Source organism: Schistocerca cancellata, chromosome 3 (genome assembly GCF_023864275.1).
Source record: "Schistocerca cancellata isolate TAMUIC-IGC-003103 chromosome 3, iqSchCanc2.1, whole genome shotgun sequence".
In the NCBI taxonomy this organism is placed as follows: Eukaryota; Metazoa; Arthropoda; class Insecta; order Orthoptera; family Acrididae; genus Schistocerca; species Schistocerca cancellata.
Window position 1 is genome coordinate 604,011,571 of NC_064628.1, and position 19,832 is coordinate 604,031,402.

The following is a 19,832-nucleotide window of genomic DNA, read 5'->3' on the forward strand; positions in this document are numbered from 1 at the left end:
CTGAATAGCTTCATCAGTAGAAACCGCTTGTGGTGCTGGCTCTGACTTTGTACGATTTCGTGTCATCATTTTATAAACTGTTAGTTACACAATCTTACCACACTGAAAAATAAAGATGTTTAAATATTTTCGACAAACTCTTAAAATTATGATAGAAAATACACTTCTAAATAAAGAAAATTTTAAGACTGCTATGCGTACCCCTATCCTTTCACACATTAAACAATACTAATTGTGGACCTTCAGTGACGTCATTCACACCTCATATTGAGCCAAGGGTTTTTCTCTGACACCAAATGTAACAGTTGTGATACTAAATGATACTAAATGTGACACTTCTGTCTCTAAATGTAACTGGGTTTTCTCTTTTGATGCTGTCAATTGTCAGGATGAGCATTCTAAAGCATTGTGTCAGGGTGAAAATATTAAATAAATTAACTTTTCTCTCTTAACAACATGTGGGCAGGGTGGGTTCTTGCTTGGCTCGGGTATGAGGTCGAATGAAACATCATTTTTACATAAGATAACTTTTATTGAAGATTTGTACAACTGTATCTTACGGAATGTTCTGGTTCGGAGAGCGGCAGCTGTGTCGTTTGTGAAGTCTTCTGCTGCGGCAGCGGCGGCGGCGGCGGCGGCGGCGTCTGATTACGCGTAGCGGTGTGTATCTCGTGTCGCCGTCTCGCCCAGTTGACTGGAGACGCGCAGCGCGAGGTGGCCCGTTTAATTATTGCGAGCGAAATCGTGCATCGGATGATACCTTGGGTGTGGCGTCCCAGTGTTTCTTTTCTCTAAGTGGCCGCGTGTGTTCTGCGTCGGCCAGCGGAGCGGCGCGGCGGGGGAAGGCCAGTGTGGCGGACTCGAACCACAGACTCCCGCTTGCCAGTCTTCGGCTATCAGGTCTTCATCCCAGCTCACAGGTGACTGCTGAGGTGAGGCCGTCTCCTTCCCGTCCTCACGAGTCACCCGGGTACGTCAAAATCAGACTTCAAATACCTTTTAACTTCTGTCTTCTGGCGCCGCGGCTGCTGCTTGCTATTCCATTACAGCGGCGGACTTGGTGCGTCTGTGCATGATGCAGTCTCTTCTTGCATGACGGTCTTCAGCACCGAAACTGACTGAAAACTTCTTCGTCTTCTTCGTCTCTCCTCTCCGTCTCCGTCTCCGTCGTCGGCTTCGTCTCCCTCTGGCCCCCTGCGTTTTGCGTATTTATTCACTTCAATTTACTGGAGGTGAACGACTTTACGGTCATTGCCTCTTCTGTCACGTTGAGAAGCTCCTCGAAGAACCTTCTTAACGTCGGTCATTGGCTCTTGGAATGTAGGCGAGGGCCTTTGATCCCATGTGACGACTGAGAAACACGTGAGCCGGGTATTGCCTCTTCTGTCACGTTGAAAATCTTCTCGAAGAATCTTCTTAACGTCGGTCATTGGCTCTTGGGATGTAGGCGAGGGCCTTTGCTCACATACGACAAATGAGAAACACGTGAGCCGGTCGGGCGATGCCCTGACGGCTGAATCGACAGCGCCCGCTTATGTGGAACTTGCTGACTTCACGGTCATTGTCTCTTCTGTTCTGCTGTTGTGCCCGCTGTGTGCCAGTATGTAACTCTCTAAACTAAACCAAGTTTTTCATTTATATTCTAATTTTTAGTTCACTTTGATTTCACTAATTTATTTACTTAAGTACCACTCAACAGTTTTTGTAGTCCTCCCAGCAGTTCCATTAAAAGTGCTTCAGATCAGTCCGCTTGTTCATGACACCGGCATTAGACGCATTATTTGGAAATAAGTTCGTAGGTTCCCAGTTCGAAGAGGAAGCCGTTGTCTCACAAGTAGGGTCACTAGTTGTTGTATAGGTTATGATTGGTAGTGCCACAATTTTTTTTAATTGAGTCATCAGTGTTCTGACTGGTTTCATGTGGCTCTCCACGAATTCCTTTTTTTTTTGTCAACCTCTGCAACTCAGAGTGGCACGTGCGACCTACGTCCTAAATTATTTACTGGATGTATTACAATCTCTGTCTTCCTGTACGCTTTTTATCCTCTACAGCTCGCTCTAGTACCACGGAATTTATTCCCTGGTGTCTGAACAGATGCCGTATCATTGTGTCCCTTCTTCTCAGTGTTTTCTAAATATTCCTCTCCTCTCTGTTTCTGCACAGAAGCTCGCCACCTTATCAGTCCACATCATTTTCAACATTAGTCTGTAACACCACAGTTCAAAATTATTGATTACTTTCTGCTCTGGTTTTCTCACAACCCATGTTTCACTATCATAAAATGCTGTGCTCCAAACATACATTCTCAGAAATTTCTTTCTCAAATTAAGGGCTATTTAAGGGCTATATTTGATACCAGTAGACCCCTCTTGACCAGGAATGCCGTTTTTGCCCGTGCTGGCCTGATTATGAAGTCCTCCTTTCTCTGGCTGTCGTGGGTTATTTTGCTGCCAATGTAGCACAATTCCTTAACTTCATCTGCTTTGTGACCATCAATCCTGATGTTGAGTTTCTCGCTGGTCTCATTTCTGCTATTTCTCTTTTTTCACCGACTGATGTGGCGCAATGGTTAGCACACTGGTGTCGCATTGGGGAGGGCGACAGTTCAAAAGTGCGTCCGACCATCCGGAAATGTTTTCCTGATTTCCCGAAGCAGTTCCAAGCAAATGCCGGGATGGTTTCTTTTAAAGGGCACAGCCGATCTCCTTCCCCGTCCTTGACGTAATCCGAACTTACGTTCCGTCTCAAATGACCTCACTGTCGACGAGACGTTAAACCCAATCTTCCTTTTTTTTCCTATTTGTTCTTCAATCACATCAGACAAGTCTTTCCCCTCATGGAGGCCTTCAGCTTACTCTTCACACCTATTCACTCTCTCCTTTGTATTCAACAGCGGTATTACCATTGCCCTCTTAATGTTACCACCCTTGCTTTAAATTTCAACGAAAGTTTTCTTTACTTTCCTGTATGCTGAGTCAGTCCTTCCAACAATCATTTCTTTCCCGATTACTTCGCATTCTTCATGCTGCCATTTCGTCTTTGCTTCCCTGCACTTCCTATTTATTTTACTCCTCAGCGACTTGTATTTCTGTGTTCCTGAATTTCCCCGAACTTCTTTTGTGCTTCCTTCTTGCATCGGTCAACTGATGTATTTATTCTGTTACCTATGGTTTCTCCGCAGTTACCTTTGCCCTTTTTTGAGATATCCAATTCCGCTTCAGCTGAGGTGCCTCAGAGCTATTCCTTATCGCAGTATCTACAGCCTTAGGGAACTTCAAGCGTATCTCTACGTCCCTTAGTACTTCCGTGTCTCACTTCATCAGCACTAAACTTGGATTTGAGTCTACATCTGCTCCTCGATATGCCTTAAATCCAGTATCTAATTTCGGAATCTTTGCCTCACCATGATGTAATCTAGCTGAAATCTTTTCGTACCTCCTGGCCTTTGCCAAGTCTACCTCATTTTCTTGCGACTCTTGAACAGAACTCAATTAGTCTTTCTCCTCTCTCATTCCTTGTACCATGTCCGTATTCTCCCGTAACACTTTCTTCTGCTCCTTCCCCTATAACCTTATTCCAATCCCCTGTGACTATTAGATTTGCAACTCTCTTTATGTACTGAATTACTCGTCCAGTATTCTCATATACTTCCCCCCCCTCTCTCTCTCTTCATTCTCAGCTTGCGTTGTCGTCATATATATCTGAACTTTCGTTGTTAGTATTGGTTTGCTGTCGGTTCTGATAACAACAACCCTATCAGTGACCTGTTCACAGTAATACTTTTTCTGCGGTACCTTCTTACCCATAACGAATCCAACTCTCGTTATACCATTTTCTGTTGGTGTTGGTATTACCTTATACTAATCTTTCACTTTTACTGATCCCGCTGTATTTATATTGAGTCTTAGCATTGCCCTTTTGCTACCTCGTTCAAACTTTTGACTTTCCAAATAATGGTTAAAATGGCTCTGAGCACTATGGGACTTAACAGCTGAGGTCATCAGTCCCCTAGAAGTTAGAACTACTTAAACCTAACCAATCTAAGGACATCACACACATCCGAGCCCGAGGCAGGATTCAAACCTGTGACGATAGCGGTCGCGTGGTTCCAGACTTAAGCGCCTAGAACCGCTCGGCCACACCGGCCGGCTTTTGACTTTCCACTCATCGACGCGTAGAATGTTATCGTTTCGTTGGTCATTCAATCTTTTTCTGATGATCACCTCCCACTTTACAGTGGCGAGTGGGGCACTGTTCCGGAATCTTTTGCCAATGGAGAGATCATCATGACACTTCTTCGATTACAGCACGACCACTACTGGTTCATCAGGCCTTAGGGTCAGTTTCTCATTCAAAAGGCAAGAAAGAGCCCTGAAACTCTTCCCACTCCTCCGCCCAGTCTAACAAGGACGTTGGCAGAATGAGAATGAATTTTTATGCCCTATGTCATCGGTCGGCAATGCCGATGATTTTCATTAAAAATTTAAGCTTTAGTGGGGTTAGGGTCCTTTACTGTACAGTTGGGCACTCGGTTTCTACCACGTTACGAGGAACTGAACGTCAAAGGTTTGTGTAAAGATCTTTACTTACTAATTACAGACGCTACCCCTTCCATGTTTTTTAAGACACTACCCTTTCTTTCTCGTGAATCTATTTTCTCATCCAAGTTTAGTCTCCAATAATAAAATAAACAAAAATCAGATATCCCATACTTGGAACCGTCACTCCTTAATACTCCCAAAAATTCTCCAAAGGAATAGGTTCCACATGTCCAATATTTGTTTTCTTATGTATTTATTATTGTAATTAGTTGATTATAATTAGTAAATGTGTACAAATGAAAATGCTATAAAACAAAATGTTACAATGAAAAGTGATTCAAATATAAAGTAAAATAGCTTTGTATATCGCTTGCTCTAAATCAGGGAAAAGAATCTTTCTTCAAAATATGGTGCTACAGGAGTTTCTTATTCACTGCCACAAGCGTTTTCCGTGTCCATGAATCCCGTCTAAAACACCTACAACAAAAGCAAGCTGCATTGTTAATCCCTCAATGAGTGCATCGTTCCGGGAATCAGATAAGCTCTTTCCTTTGTCACTGTTTGCAATTCAGGTCATTGTGCTTCATATGTTACACTGTCCCTGGCTCCCACTCCCCTCCTCCCCCACATAGCGGGGTGTTTACGAAAACGCTGCATAAATAATTTTCAAATAGCCTACGGTACCTTGGTGTAAGCCCGAGAGTGGTGTGAGCATTTTGTGGGTACCACCAGTAACCAAGTTCCACTTTTTCCCCTTCGCCGAAAATGTAATCCATTGTCATCCCTTTGAGCCACGTAAGCGTATGGTGTTTGGCCAGCGTATATTAATAGTCATCTAGATCGAGGCTCAATCGCGTCAAGTGAAACACATAGGTAACATGCCAAGATCTTCCGTGTCAGTCGCCAAACGATGGACGACGACACACACGTAACGCGATGTTGGTGACTGTCCAGGAGGCGACAGTCGAGGCAAAGTATGTCCGATAGCGCAGAGCCGGTGTTTCGTCGCATATCTTTTATTGCTGACTTGACACCACATCGCAAGCATGGTGGTTGGCGGACAGTGGTGGTATATCGTTTACCATAATCGTGACCACCTGACAGTTGGGCACTTGGTTTCTACCACGTTACGCGGAACTGAACGCTGAGGGGTCGTGTAAAAGTCTTTCGCAATGGGCGGGCACGTTGTCGGGAGATCCGAGGCCACATAGCTCTATTCCAGAATGAATGTCGATAGATGGGAGAGCTGTGCCGCGACATGCAGGACGTGAGAGACCTCCATCAGGACCTCCAATAGAGGACCCGTGAGTGAGGCGTGTTGACTGATCCATTGTTTCCACATACTGCCAATATAAAGGGCAGCTGACCATGCCAGGATATTAACCAGTCTCATAAAAATCCAGCCTTCAGCGAGACTGTAACCATGACCCAAAGCAGTCTTTGCTTCAGAAGCAAACACACGACTTCATGACACATCAGTAGAACATAGGTAAATCATCATGTAATACAAGCTGCAAATCGGAGAAAATATTAACTACCATAACAGAATAATACATAAATGCAGAAAGGAGAAAAGAAAACGAGAACATAGCTGACAGATCACCACCAAGCTCTAATGATATATATTGACAATTGTTTTTATATAGTTTTTTATATTTTAGTAATTTTTTAAATTTTTTATTTCATGTATATATATTTTAGTTTTTATGTAGAATCTAAAAGCATAAGGACAACTAAATCAGAAAAATCCCAATTTGGTTGCATGGATTGTATACGCCCATGTGCATATACACTTAATCTATACACATTTTCAATAGGACCGGAGAGTTGCTGAGTCAAAACACAAAACAAAACGAACAGAGAAACTAGTAGAGAACAAGCGGAAGTAAATAAAACGGGAACATACATGAGAAAGAAAAACACCTATCATAAGAAAAATGAAATTAACCAAAACCTTGCCGACTGAAAACAAGAAGCAACATGTTGGCAAAGAGGTCTCGAAATCGAGGCATTCGCAAGCATGTCCAATAGGCAGTGATCATGTTCTACATGAAGTTCATGTGATCTCCCCTTCGCCTTGTACAAGAAAATAAACGAACTGTCCCATCAACAACATAACGGTATGGGTTTCCGACCGTCGACAGAAGGAAGAATCTGGGTGCAATTTGATGTCCTTAGTGTATACAGTCTCAGAAGATCGAGTAAGGAAGGTCATTTGTGTCCTAATGCAAGGCCAATTTGCCACATCACCTACCTCCACAAGTAAAGCGATTTCGTATCGTACCTGTAGACATACAACGACTACATAAATTCGTGTCGCTAAGTTCAATACGGAAAAGTCGCTCATTCGTCGGAATCAAGTTATTTAGTACCTTATACCACGAGGACGCATCGGCATAATCGGAAGACTGATACTGGACCAAGCTGTCGTGCAGGTTGTTTGCGGCGATTGTACTTCAACGAGGTCCTGGCAAGGGACTGCTTCCCAACGAATCTTTAGGAATTTCATGGTGAGGACGGGTCTCCATAAAATAAATAGCTCAACGCAACACAGAATTCACGAATTTGTATTAACCTATAATTTATGCGACCAACATCAATAGGGGGTTCCAGACTAGCAGGATGGACACAGAGAAATAAAAGAGACGTGAATGTGTGTGTTTCTTGGGTCATCGTCATAACAGTACGACGCACATATAGCATCTGCGTCTTCCTTCGTATATCAGTCAGGCCCAACCCCCCCAACTGAACGAGTCTTCGTGATCACCTCATGCCTTAAGCGAAATATGTATCCGTTCGATAAGAAACGACCAGACGATTGTTATAGTTCCTTCGCTATCATCGAGGGAAGCGGATAAAAGTGGGTCACGTAATAAACTTTGCATAAGAGTAATCGGACTTTCTGGAGCAGAGTAAGAGATCGCCTTTCATGCTTTAGTGTAGCTCCCTGAATTTTTTCCGTAAGATACTTCCAGTTTAGCGTCGCCATTTTGAGTGAACAACGCTCAATGATGATACCGAGAGTCGTATTCCGATCCTCTGCAGTAGCCCATGGATAAAGTAAATCATCAAAACCTGGCAAGGTAAGAGACCTACATTTACCTTCATTAAGTAGTGCTCCTGAACTCTGACTTCAGTCGAGGTATCTCCGCAGGACAGCGAAGTAGAAGCATCATGTATGCACGATCATCTGTAGTCCCGCCAGAAAGCGTCCAACCTGAAAGCTGGGTAGGAAGCATGCGAAGTTGGGGCACCAGAGACAACACAAAAAAGTCATTGATAGCGGGCTTCCTTGAGGCACTCCTCTATGGATATTTATCGGGGGCGTCAGTTGGGCATTAACAGCCACCGAAGCCAAATATACCCGTAAACGGATTTGAGAGCACTCGCCTTGTGTCAACAGTAAAACCAACTGACTGCAGAATCCGAAGCAAAAAGTCATGATTAACACTATCAAATTCCTTATCGTAGTCCAGAAAAGCAAGGGCACAAGAGACGGACGTTACAGCAGCAACCGAAACCACGTCACGACACTCGACTATAGGGGTGAGAATGGTAAGACCAGGTACACAGTTTTGATGTTTTGCAATCGTCTCTATCAGAGCCGACATCTTACTATTAACTGCCGCCGACACTGTCTTGCAATCAAAGTTTGACAAAGTAACTGGAAATGAGCGTTTGGCGTCATTGGCCGGGAGGCCCCTCGCGGGGCAGGTCCGGCCGCCTTGGCGCAGGTCTTATTACAGTCGGCGCCACATTGGGCGACCTGCACGCCGGATGGGGATGAAATGATGATGAACACAACACAACACCCAGTCCCTGAGCGGAGAAAATCTCCGACCCTGCCGGGAATCGAACCCGGGCCCGGAGGACGGCAATCCGTCACGCTGACCACTCAGCTACTGGGGCGGACGACAAAGTAACTGGATGAAAGCTATAAGGGGCAGTCGGTCCAGGGCGTTTCGGGATTAAAACAATTTTTCCTAATTTGAATGAGGTCGGCACTACTCTATCCTGTAGCACTTCATTAAAAGGGTCGTAAAGGTAGCACCCAACAACGGCCCAAAGCGCACGTAAAATTCCTTGGGAAGTCCACCAAGGCCCGGGAACTGTTGAGAAGGAGGTCTCACAATGAGTTTGTAGACTTCCTTAGACTGAGAGGCAGCTAAGAGCGTTGCATTATGGTCAGATGTAACTATCGTATCCAAGAAGGTCGTAAAAGGTTTCATAGGACTCATCGATGTCGTAGATGTCTACGTAGTACTGGTGTAAGTTACGCACTATATCAGCTTGCGCTATTACGGTACGTCTATTATTTGTCGGAAGAGAATGAACACAAGAGCTTCGGCGACGGGTATGATACCGAAGAAAATGATATACGGGAGCCAGTTCTTCCATCACCAATGAACGCGGCTTGGATCTAATTTTTAAACTTTCCATTTGTATTCCCTTCAGGGTCAACAATTTTGCCTCTACACGCCTGACATCCGCAATTCGCAGAGGGGCATGATCCGAAGCAGCACTAAGTTCTCGCGGGGTGGAATAGTAATAATCATAAGTTTCAGTGGACCGTAGAGTACGCTCCCACACGGCTCGCATCACCCCATCGGGAGAGGGGACAGCAAGGTGAGCGACGTTCAACATCTACAGAGGGTGCTGTAGTCACAGCACAGAGATCCATAAAGGAAGCTGGGATGACTTCAACATTAAGGCAGTCTGACAATTGAAACCTATGTAACCTGCTCGTACAAGTCACAGTAAATTGGTAACTTCAACTGAATTCGGGTATTTACATATCCAGACGTTTTTCAGACGCAAGAAGCGGCCCAATTCATGTAATTCAAGAGAGAAATTAAAATTTCGACACTGATCGACAGGAAACAACACACAGTTAAAATAACCACTGGACGGAATAACCGGAGAACTCTTACGCAACGGATAAGCAACAAAAAATGGTTCAAACGGCTCTGAGCACTATGGGACTGAACCTCTGTGGTCATCAGTCCCCTAGAACTTAGAACTACTTAAACCTAACTAACCTAAGGACATCACACACATCCATGCCCGAGGCAGGATTCGAACCTGCGACCGTAGCGGTCGCGCGGTTCCAGACTGAAGCGCCTTTAACCGCACGGCCACACCGGCCGGCGATAAGCAACATCCTCGTTGTAAAAAAGCGAACGATCTACTGTGCGAGCAGTGCCAGAAGGGACATATAAAAGAACCAAGGCAAAATTAAAAAGTTGACAACCTATGCCCATGTCAGAAAACAAACATTTCCACCCCAGCAATAGGAATGCGTTCGCGAAAGAATAAGGCGGTCCCCGTAGAATATTCGGTTGCTATACTAAAAATCATACGACAACCAGGTAAGCAGAAATTCCTAAATCATAAATGCACTGACACAGTGAAGCCTGTTGGAATTCTGATTCCATACGATTAACATCTAAGGAAAGGAACGTGAAGGCGTGGGTCATTGATCACAGCTATACAGGGACGTACGGAACGTATCAAGCAGAATTAGGTACACAGATGAGCGTCAAGGTCCATTGCGGAGTCTAGAGATGAATTAGACATCATAGGACCAGAACCCCCACCACTATTACATTGTTTCTTAGATTTCTTACGTGGTACTACACAGTCAGGTTGTTTAAGCTGTTTCTATCGGCTACATGGCATGGCGGCCTCTGCAGACATGTGAGGGGACATAGGCACAGCTTCCTGCCCCTCAGAACAAGGGACATGTAACGCGAGTCTAGTCACCAAGGCGGAAGCATTCTGTGGAACCACCAGTGCAGCAGGTGATACTTGGCAGTTAATTTTATTTCCCTCGGGTCTCGTTGTAAGAGGCAAAATTGGGAAACCGTCGGCGGCTGAAAGCGAAGGGCGGGAGAATATTGCATTGTCTCTTACTGTTACGGAGGTCACAAAGACGGAGGGAGGGACTCCGCTCCGTCTCCACACAGGCAGGCAGCTGAGAAGGAGCCACTTCGCGAACAGGAGGGATTATTGAGATAACTTCCTCGCCACTCACCGTACCACAGACGAAAGGTACCGTAGCATCGAGAGAAGCGGGGGGCACAATCGATGTGGTGGAAGTTGGGGCCGAGGGTACAGCCAAATCCTGACCCTCACCATCTTGAGTGCGACGTCGCTTGTTTGTCACAGTTACAGGTTCCATCCTGGGGTCAATTGGATTAAGCAGAGTGGAGTGGAAGGAACAGGATCAGCAACTGTCAATTTGCGACGCTGCACTAATGAAGGATTCAATTCAAAAATACTCTGCGAGAAAGTAGACCGAACGGTCCTCTTTCATTGCACAGAAAGCAGACTCCATCTTGACCAGTATACATGACACGCACGCGGTAACCACACACTTGTAAATGTGATGGAATATTGCGTTTGACATGCACTTCCACGGAACGAATTCCACTGTTACACTGTAATCCCTGTTGTGTAAACCAACGTTCGCGACGGACTTTTTTCACGTTACCATAAGGAGTCAATACATCCTTTAGAAAGTTGTCATCAGCCTGCGGCGGGCGGTTGAACGTCCGAACTTTGGTATAGTCACTTTCAGCATCTGCGAGTGGCACCATATTCACGGAATTATCGGGATGCTTGAACGGAACTTGAGAACCATGTCGTGACAGCAATCTTTCAACGTGATGGGAATCCGTAAATATCACGACACTGAAGCGCTGCTCCCTAGACCAAACAGCCCCACTTCCGTTCTGTCCGTTAGTGATTCATCAAAGATCGATTGAGCAACGTTCGTAGGCTACAACTCTATTTCACTGCCTTCGCAATTGCTGCTTTCCTTTCATGTACTTCGATCTGTGAAAAGTAGAATATTAAACTTTGCCTGCATTCCAGCACTAGACGTGCCAGTTATGTGGCATACTTCTAGTTCGTGCCTTCCCTGTGGACACATCACGTTCTAAGTTACCAGTGAACGAAAAGAACAGTGTGAATGTGTGCATGTGAAATTGTGAGAATACCCTAAAATTTCCAGACGCACGACGGGATAGCAATATGAGTGCTTTTCTTTGTCACAGTTAGTTATGTTATCAGTCGAAGCAACACCAAAACTTATTTTACATTCCGCTGTATTGGATATATTGTGGGAAAACGGAAAGAGGGGAAAATAGTAGGCAGTCATGGTCTTGGAAAGAGAAATGATAGAGGTGAATGGCTAATTGACTTATGCAGGGAAAGGCAGCTGATAGCGGCAAACACATGGTTCAAGAACCACAGAGGAGGCTCTACACTTGGAAATCACCAGGGGATAAATACAGAAACCAAATCGATTTTATACTGGTAGAAGAAAGATACAGGAATGGAATCAAGAAGGTGCACAGTTTACCAGGTGCAGATATTAATAGTGACCACAACTTACTTATGGCAGAAATATAAATAAGAATGAAAAAACTTAAGAAGGCGACCATGGTGAAGAAGTGGAATCTAGAGAAGATACGTTCCAACAATGAACAAATTACAGAGATGCTGTCTCGGGAATTTCTAAACACATTACGAGACAAAGAACCACCTGATAATGCCAACGAGTACTGGAATATGCTGAAAGAAGGAATCATTAAAGCACGATAGCAAAATATAGGATATGTAAAAGGGAAAAGGTCAAAAATAAGCATGGCTCACACAAGAAATGATTTGCAAGATGGAGGAGAGAAGAAAATTGAAAAACAAGAGCACTGAAGATGCAAGGAAGATATACCGAAGGTTAAATAATGAACTGCGAAGAGAAACAGAGCAGGCTAGGAAAAAATGGCTAAAAGAGGAATGTGATGAAATTGAAGAACTGGACGGGGAGGGAAGATCCGACTTACTGTACAACAATGTAAAGATTATGACATGGGAACAAGAAAGAGCAGGAAGTGCTACAATGGAAATTTTGAGTAAAGACGAAGAGGTAGTGTACAAAGATCGTGACGATGTCGTCCATCGATGGGAAGAATATCTAAAAGAGCTATATGACACAAAAAACAAACCAGAAACTCTGGAACTTGAATCACACGACAGTGTAAGTGGTGACGAGAAAGGACCAACCATCATAATGGAAGGAGTAAACTCTGCCGTAGCTGCAATGAAAAATGGGAAAGCGATAGGTACAGATACGATACCGGGAGAAATATTAAAATGCTTGAACCAAGATGGGATAAGAGAAATATTGTGATTATGTAATAAAATATATGACAGTGGTGAATGGCCTGAGGACTTTTTGACGACAGTAATGATTCCATTACCGAAAAAACAAGGAACCAACAAATGCAGCGAGCGCAGGACAATCAGACTCATTTCACATGCAGCCAGAGTGGTGTTAAGAATAATTTATAAAAGACTTGAAAAAGTAATGGAGGAGAATCTAGGCAAGGAGCAGTTTGGCTTTAGACGGAATACGGGCACCAGATATGCAATAGGGCTCCTACGAATCTTGGGAGAAATGTATACTGAAAAAGAAAGAGACCTATATATTTGCTTCATCGACCTAGAAAATGAATTTGACAATGTGGTTTGGGACAAGCAGGCGACAATAATGAAGGAAAAGAGAGTGACTTGGGCGCCAGATATGCAATAAGGCTCCTGCGAATCTTGGGAGAAATGTATACTGAAAAAGAAAGAGACCTATATATGTGCTTCATCGACCTAGAAAATGAATTTGACAATGTGGTTTGGGACAAGCAGGCGACAATAGTGAGGGAAAAGAGAGTGGACTGGAAACCCGAAGACTTGTAAACTCATTATATCTTAATCAAAAAGTTTCAGTTAAAGTGAGAAGAGAAAGTGCAAACTGGATCGGACTAGGAAAAGGAGTAAGACAAGGATGCTGTCTATCACCTACTCTTTTCAACCTCTACTTGGAAAACATGATTGACTAATTCTCATTAGATGACAAAGGCGTAGAAATTGGAGGAAGAAGGTTAGGGTGTTTGAGGTTTGCTGATGACATGGTCCTTCTAGCCACAGGGGAAAAAAGAATTACAGGATTTGGTGGACACCGTTGAAACTAACGGAAAAAAATATGGAGTGAAAATTAACAAAAGTATTGGCACTAGGCGGAAATAAGGAAATCAAAATTATTCTGAATGGAAAAATAGCAGAACAGGTGCAAAATTTTAAGTATCTTGGAAGCAGGATAGACACTTACTGGAAGTGCACCACAGAAATTGAAACCAGGATAGCAATGGCAAAAGAGGCGTTTTATACGAAAAGGAGAATTTTCTGCAGCGGTCTGGACAGAAAGCCCAGGAAGAGACTCATAAAATGTCTTGTATGGAGTGTTCTACATGGCGCTGAAACATGGACTATGACGAAGAAAGACAGAGAAAGGCTGGAGGCTTTTGAGACATGGACATGGCGGAGGATGGAAAGAATAAGTTGGATGGACAGAGTAAAAAATGAAGCGGTACTGAGAAGAGTGGGAGAGAAAAGACAGTTACGAGATGTGATAAAGAGAAGAAAAAGAAATTGGATTGGGCATATATTAAGAAAGAATGACGGACTGATAAAAACAGCGAGGAAGGAAGAGATTCCAGATACTGGATGACATGATGAACGGTACAACATACAGCAGCCTTAAGAAGGAAGCAATGGATCACAGAAAATGGAGAGGCAAAGGACCTGCTAATATAGCAGATAACTGATGATGATGATATTGGATATCACACTCCGTCACGCTAAATAAGTAATGACCGCCCACCCTCCCCTCGCCCTCTGGGTAATCCAGTTGCTATTATTACCCAACTTCTTCTTCTTTTTGCTCATTCTTTGCCTTAGCGCTCATCTTAATACCAACATACCCAAGACCGTCAGTGCCAATACCTGTTGTTGCTCCTTTTTCAGCCCGAACACAAGTTAATGCAGCTCTTCAAGCTAGTGCATCGTGAACATGCCTCAGTAATGCATAAAAAACTAAAACCTACTTACCATAGCCTTGGTCTCCCTCTACAATTTTTACGCTCTCATTTTTCTCATAACTCTATTGACGAGTCCTTAAAACCTCACGATGTGTCCTATCAAGTAGTTATACTATCTGCCAAAGTACTTTTCAACGTTCTTCTGTAGCACCACATTTCAAAAGCTTTTATTCTCTTCATTTCAGCACTGATTATCGCTTTTGTTTCACTTCTGTAAAAAACCACATTCCACAATAATACCTTAAAAAAGACTCTTTTTAACACTCAAGTTTCATTACATGTCGATATATTTCACTTAATCGGAATAGCATCTTTCGCGATTGCCATTCTGCATTGTTCATTGCCTTGTGGACAATTATTCCTCTGCCAAAGCAATGAAACTTATCTATTTTTAACAGTGTCTCATTTCCTAATATAATTTCCTGAGCATTGCCAAATTTTATTCGAGTACTATTTATTTTGTTTTACTTTTGATGATATTTGTTTTGTTACCTCTTTTGAATACACTCCCTATTCTGTTAAACAGAACTTCTTATTCCCTTGCGTCTAGGATAGAATTATAAAGACATCGCTCAACGTGATTGTTTTTGTTTTCGATGAAGTGTAATTGATATTCGGGACCCCTCCTTAGAATCGTTTACTGTTTCGTCAACATACAGATTTAGCAACAACCTTATTTCACTCCTTTCGCAATTACTGATGCCCATTCATTTTCTTCGAGTCTAATAATTGTAACATGTTTTCTGTAGAAGTCACAGAAAACCTTTCGATCTCTCTATTATACCTCTGATATATTCAGAAGTTCATAAAGTGTACTCCAGTCTACGTTGTCGAAGGCTTTTTGTTTAAACAACAAACCTACTAACTACGATTTAAGTAGAGACAGCCTTATAGTTACTACCTGTAACTATGTACTTTTGCCCCAACCGGTCGTAAACTCTAGTTTGTAAAAACCTTGTCTTCAACATGTTCTTGCAGCTCGTTAACTATGGTATTTGAATATGTCGTAAATGAAGTACCCGATACGCGTATACAGTCTGCTAAAGTTGGACTCTTGTATGGTTGCAGGAAAAGAGATGGCAACTGCCACGGAAGTGACGTCCGTACTTGACGTCACCGCTACTGGCGAGTCTGGTAAAGCATTGCGTGCCGAAGAGAGACTGGCGGAACGACAGCACCCCTCTGCTGAAGCACTGAACCTGAAGAAACTCACAGAATGGTGCAAGCATCGGATGCATATAGACAACAAACTGGTTCGAGTATATTTATCAGATATCTGCAGCAACTTGAGTAAAACAGGTACGCAGATTGCATACGAGTTTAATCCTTCTACATCTTCATCTATTCCCCGGAAGGCATTGTACAGGGCATGGAGAACGGTGCATCCTAACAGAAATATTTGTTTTTTTTTCCATTTCTACTTAATTCGAGTATTGATTGGGGGAAAATGTGCACGTGCTTCTGTACGTGGCCCAATCTCTTATATTCGCCCAAACGGTCCACCCCGGATTCGCACAGGTGCCACTAATGAGGGAAACTCCCCATCACATTCCTCTCAGATTTAGTGATAAGATGACCCAGTGGAAAGCCCGTCAAAAATTGAACACTGATCAAGTATGGAAACAGGAAGACGGTGTACTGGACTATGAAAATGAAGCAAAACAGAAACAGTGAACGGTTGGAACAAGAAGTGCTGCAAAGAGCATCTTGAAACAACAACAACAGCGTCGTGGGTATGTGGTCATGGTGTGGGACTGCCAAGCGGGTGAGCCGTGTTAAAAACTCCCTTGCCTCATTTTTTTCGCCGCATTATTAACTGTCCGTCCAGTCATTGAACTGCTTTTTCTCTTTCTTTAGTCCTGGCAGGTGTAATACACTACTGGCCGTTAAAATTGCTACACCAAGAAGAAATGCAGATGATAAACGGGTATTCATTGGACAAATGTAGTATACTAGAACTGACATGTGATTTCATTTTCACGCAATTTGTGTGCATAGATCCTGAGAAATCAGTACCCAGAACAACCACCTCTGGCCGTAATAACAGCCTTGATACGCCTGGGCATTGAGTCAAACAGAGCTTCGATGGTGTGTGCAGGTACAGCTGCACACGCAGCTTCAACACAATACCACAGTTCATCAAGAGTAGTGACTGGCGTATTGTGAAGAGCCAGTTGCCCAGCCACCATTGACTAGACGTTTTCAATTGGTGAGAGGTCTGGAGAATATGCTGGCCAGGGCAGCCGTCGAACATTTTTTGTATCCACAAAGGCCCGTACACGACCTACAACTTGCAGTCGTACATTATCCTGCTGAAATGTAGGGTTTCGCAGGGATCGAATGAAGGGTAGAGCCACGTGTCGGTACAAATCTAAAATGTAACGTCCACTGTTCAAAGTGCCGTCAATGCGAACAAGAGGTGACCGAGACGTGTAACCAATGGCACCCCATACCATTACGCCGTGTGATACGTCAGTATGTCGATGACGAATACACGCTTCCAATGTGCGTTCACCACGATGTCGCCAAACACGGATGCGACCATCATGATACAGAACCTGGATTCATGAGAAAAAATGACGTTTTGCCATTCGTGCACCCAGGTTCGTAGTTGAGTACACCATCGTAGGCGCTCCTGTCTGTGATGCAGCGTCAAGGCGTCAAGGGTAACCGCAGCGATGGTCTCCGAGCTGATAGTCCATGCTGCTGCAGACGTCGTCGAAATGTTCGTGCAGATATCTGTTGTCTTGCAAATGTCCCCATCTGTTGACTCAGGGATCGAGACGTGGCTGCACGATCCGTTACAGCCTTGCGGATAAGATGCCTGTCATCTCGACTGTTAGTGGTACGAGGCCGTTGGGATCCAGCATGGCGTTCCATATTACCCTCCTGAGCTCACCAATTCCATATTCTGCTAACAATCATTGGATCTCGACCAACGCGAGCAGCAATGTCGCGATATGATAAACCGCAATCGCGATAGGCTACAATCCGAACTTTATCAAAGTCGGAAACGTAATGGTACACATTTCTCCTCCTTACACGGGGCATCACAACAACGTTTTACCACGCAACGCCAGTCAACTACCGTTTGTGTATGAGAAATCAGTTGGAAACTTTCCTCAAGTCAGCACGTTGTAGGTGTCGCCACCGGCGCCAACCTTGTGTGAATGCTCTGAAAAGCTGATCATTTGCATATCACAGCATCTTCCTCCTGTCGGTTACATTTCGCATCTGTTACACATCATCTTCGTGGTGTAGTAATTTTAATGACCAGTAGAATCATTCATTGGTTATAGAATATGAGTCATGTGTTAACAATACGTTACATGGAAATGTGGAAAATAGTGAGAGCAGACAAGATACCACATAGACGTGTCACAGAAATGAAAACAATATATATACGTATGTGAACTACAACGTATGTTATAACAAAGGAAATCAAGAGTTAAAACTTCCAGAACGGAACGCAATTTCAAACCCGTTAATACATGTATTTTCGACAGCACAGAAAACCATGTGATTGTGAAACTGTTGCATTCATTTGTTGCAGTTTGTGTTACAAATGGTTTGTTATTGTCATTTCCTTGGGAGTGATCACATTAACATTGATACGAACACCTATATTGGGCACGGAGGTATATCTCACTCATTTACCGTACGCAAAATTAAGTGCGTCGATAAGAGATTCCTGTTATGTGACATACGTACTGACATTAACACTGTGTAAGACACAACTGACGTGTTTTTTGGTGGAGGATTCCGTTGACTTCTCTCCTTGTCATCAAAAGTTTTGTGGTTCGCACTCGAAAACCTCTTCCTTTCGCTGCCAATAGAGTAGTAGTGCAGAATCAAGTCATTACAGCTTCCTACCCTGCAACCTGTTGTTCCAAACGGACGTTACACCACGACACAGACACAAATTTGAATGAAGCAGACAGCGAAATAAAAGAAAAAGAAATTGGCACAGCTCATCCGTACCGCGCTCCACCACTGTAACCCTTTAACCACGGCACCATTTCTTTTACCGACTACTCTACATTGTATTTCTTATTGTTGGACCTTTCACTGTTTCTATTTCGCTTTCTTTTTCACATTCCAGTAGATATGTTTTGATTGAGTTCTTGACGGTCTGTCCACTGGGCCCTCTTACCACAAAATGTGAGAGGAGTGCGATAGGGAATTTCCCTTGTGGAAATATACGGTGATGCGACGTGTCTACGTAGCCGTAATATTGTTTACGGGGCACTGTGTAGAGTTATAATTGAAAATCAGAAAACAGCGTCAAGTAACAGAATATCATCAAATTCAGATAAATTAAACTGTTTAAGCAGCACACACTACTTTCTGGCTGGGACTGACCGAATGCAAAATCCTAAAAATGTTACCCGTGCATCATAGGCGCTGCGCTTCGTGGCTGCTCATTTGTCGGCGCGGCGTTCGCGTTTGTTTGTCGCGAGTTTCAAAATCCTTAAACCTCCCTCGTGAATGAGAGTACTTATTAGTTAAAATTTTATCTAAACCTCTACAATGGTTCCTGAGTTTAACAGAAGAAAGATGTGATGGACTTTAACTTATAAATGCAGCAGAACTCCTATAAGTCGAACCCCGTTGTTGAGGTTCTGTGTAATTCAAGTTGGTCGTAAGAAAGTTAAGATTTTAGGTAAAACTTGAGTAAAAATTCGTTTTTATACACACATCAAAAAAAAAATTTGCATCAGCCCGGTTCCCAGAACTCCTGAAGATAGACGTTTACTGTGGATATTGTATCACAGACACAGTCCCTTTGACGGTTCAGAGACGTCACTAAACCCGACCAAAGATGAGCACCGCCTACTAGACGGAGAGGGTCCAACAGCCCATCAGTTCCAGTCATTCCACCAGGAAGGAGGTACACGCCTCGTGTTGTCTGTAGTTCAACCATGCCTACACGGTCAATACAGCGGTTCGATCGCGTCTGCATTGTCACTTTGTGCCAGGAAGGGCTCTCAACAAGGGAAGTGTCCAGGCGTCTCGGAGTGTACCACAGTGATGCCGTTCGGACTTGGAGGAGATACAGAGAGACAGGAAAGGCAGGAACTGTCGATGACATGCCTCGATCAGGCTGCCCAAGGGCTACTACTACAGTGGATTACAGTTACCTACGGATTATGGCTCGGAGGAACGCCACCATGTTGTATAATGCTTTTCATCCAGCCTCAGGAGTGCATGCAGCAATGTGGATATTCCCTGCTGTTTTGGGGTGGCATTACGTGGGGCCGACGTACGCCGCTGGTGGTCAACGAAGGCGCCGTAACGGCTGTACGATACGGGAATGCCATTGTCCGATCGATAGTGCAACCACATCGGCAGCAT

General features: G+C 43.8%; 1 protein-coding gene across 1 annotated transcript in view; it reads left to right on the top strand.

Moving 5' to 3' along the window:
- LOC126175509 (uncharacterized) overlaps positions 1-19,832 on the top strand; it is a 68,671-nt gene that overhangs the window by 34,822 nt on the left and 14,017 nt on the right. Inside the window, exon 2 of the mRNA XM_049922336.1 lies at positions 15,546-15,776. Within this exon, the coding sequence (XP_049778293.1) occupies positions 15,554-15,776 (223 nt within the window). The 5' untranslated portion in view covers positions 15,546-15,553. The remainder of the gene's footprint in view (positions 1-15,545; positions 15,777-19,832) is intronic.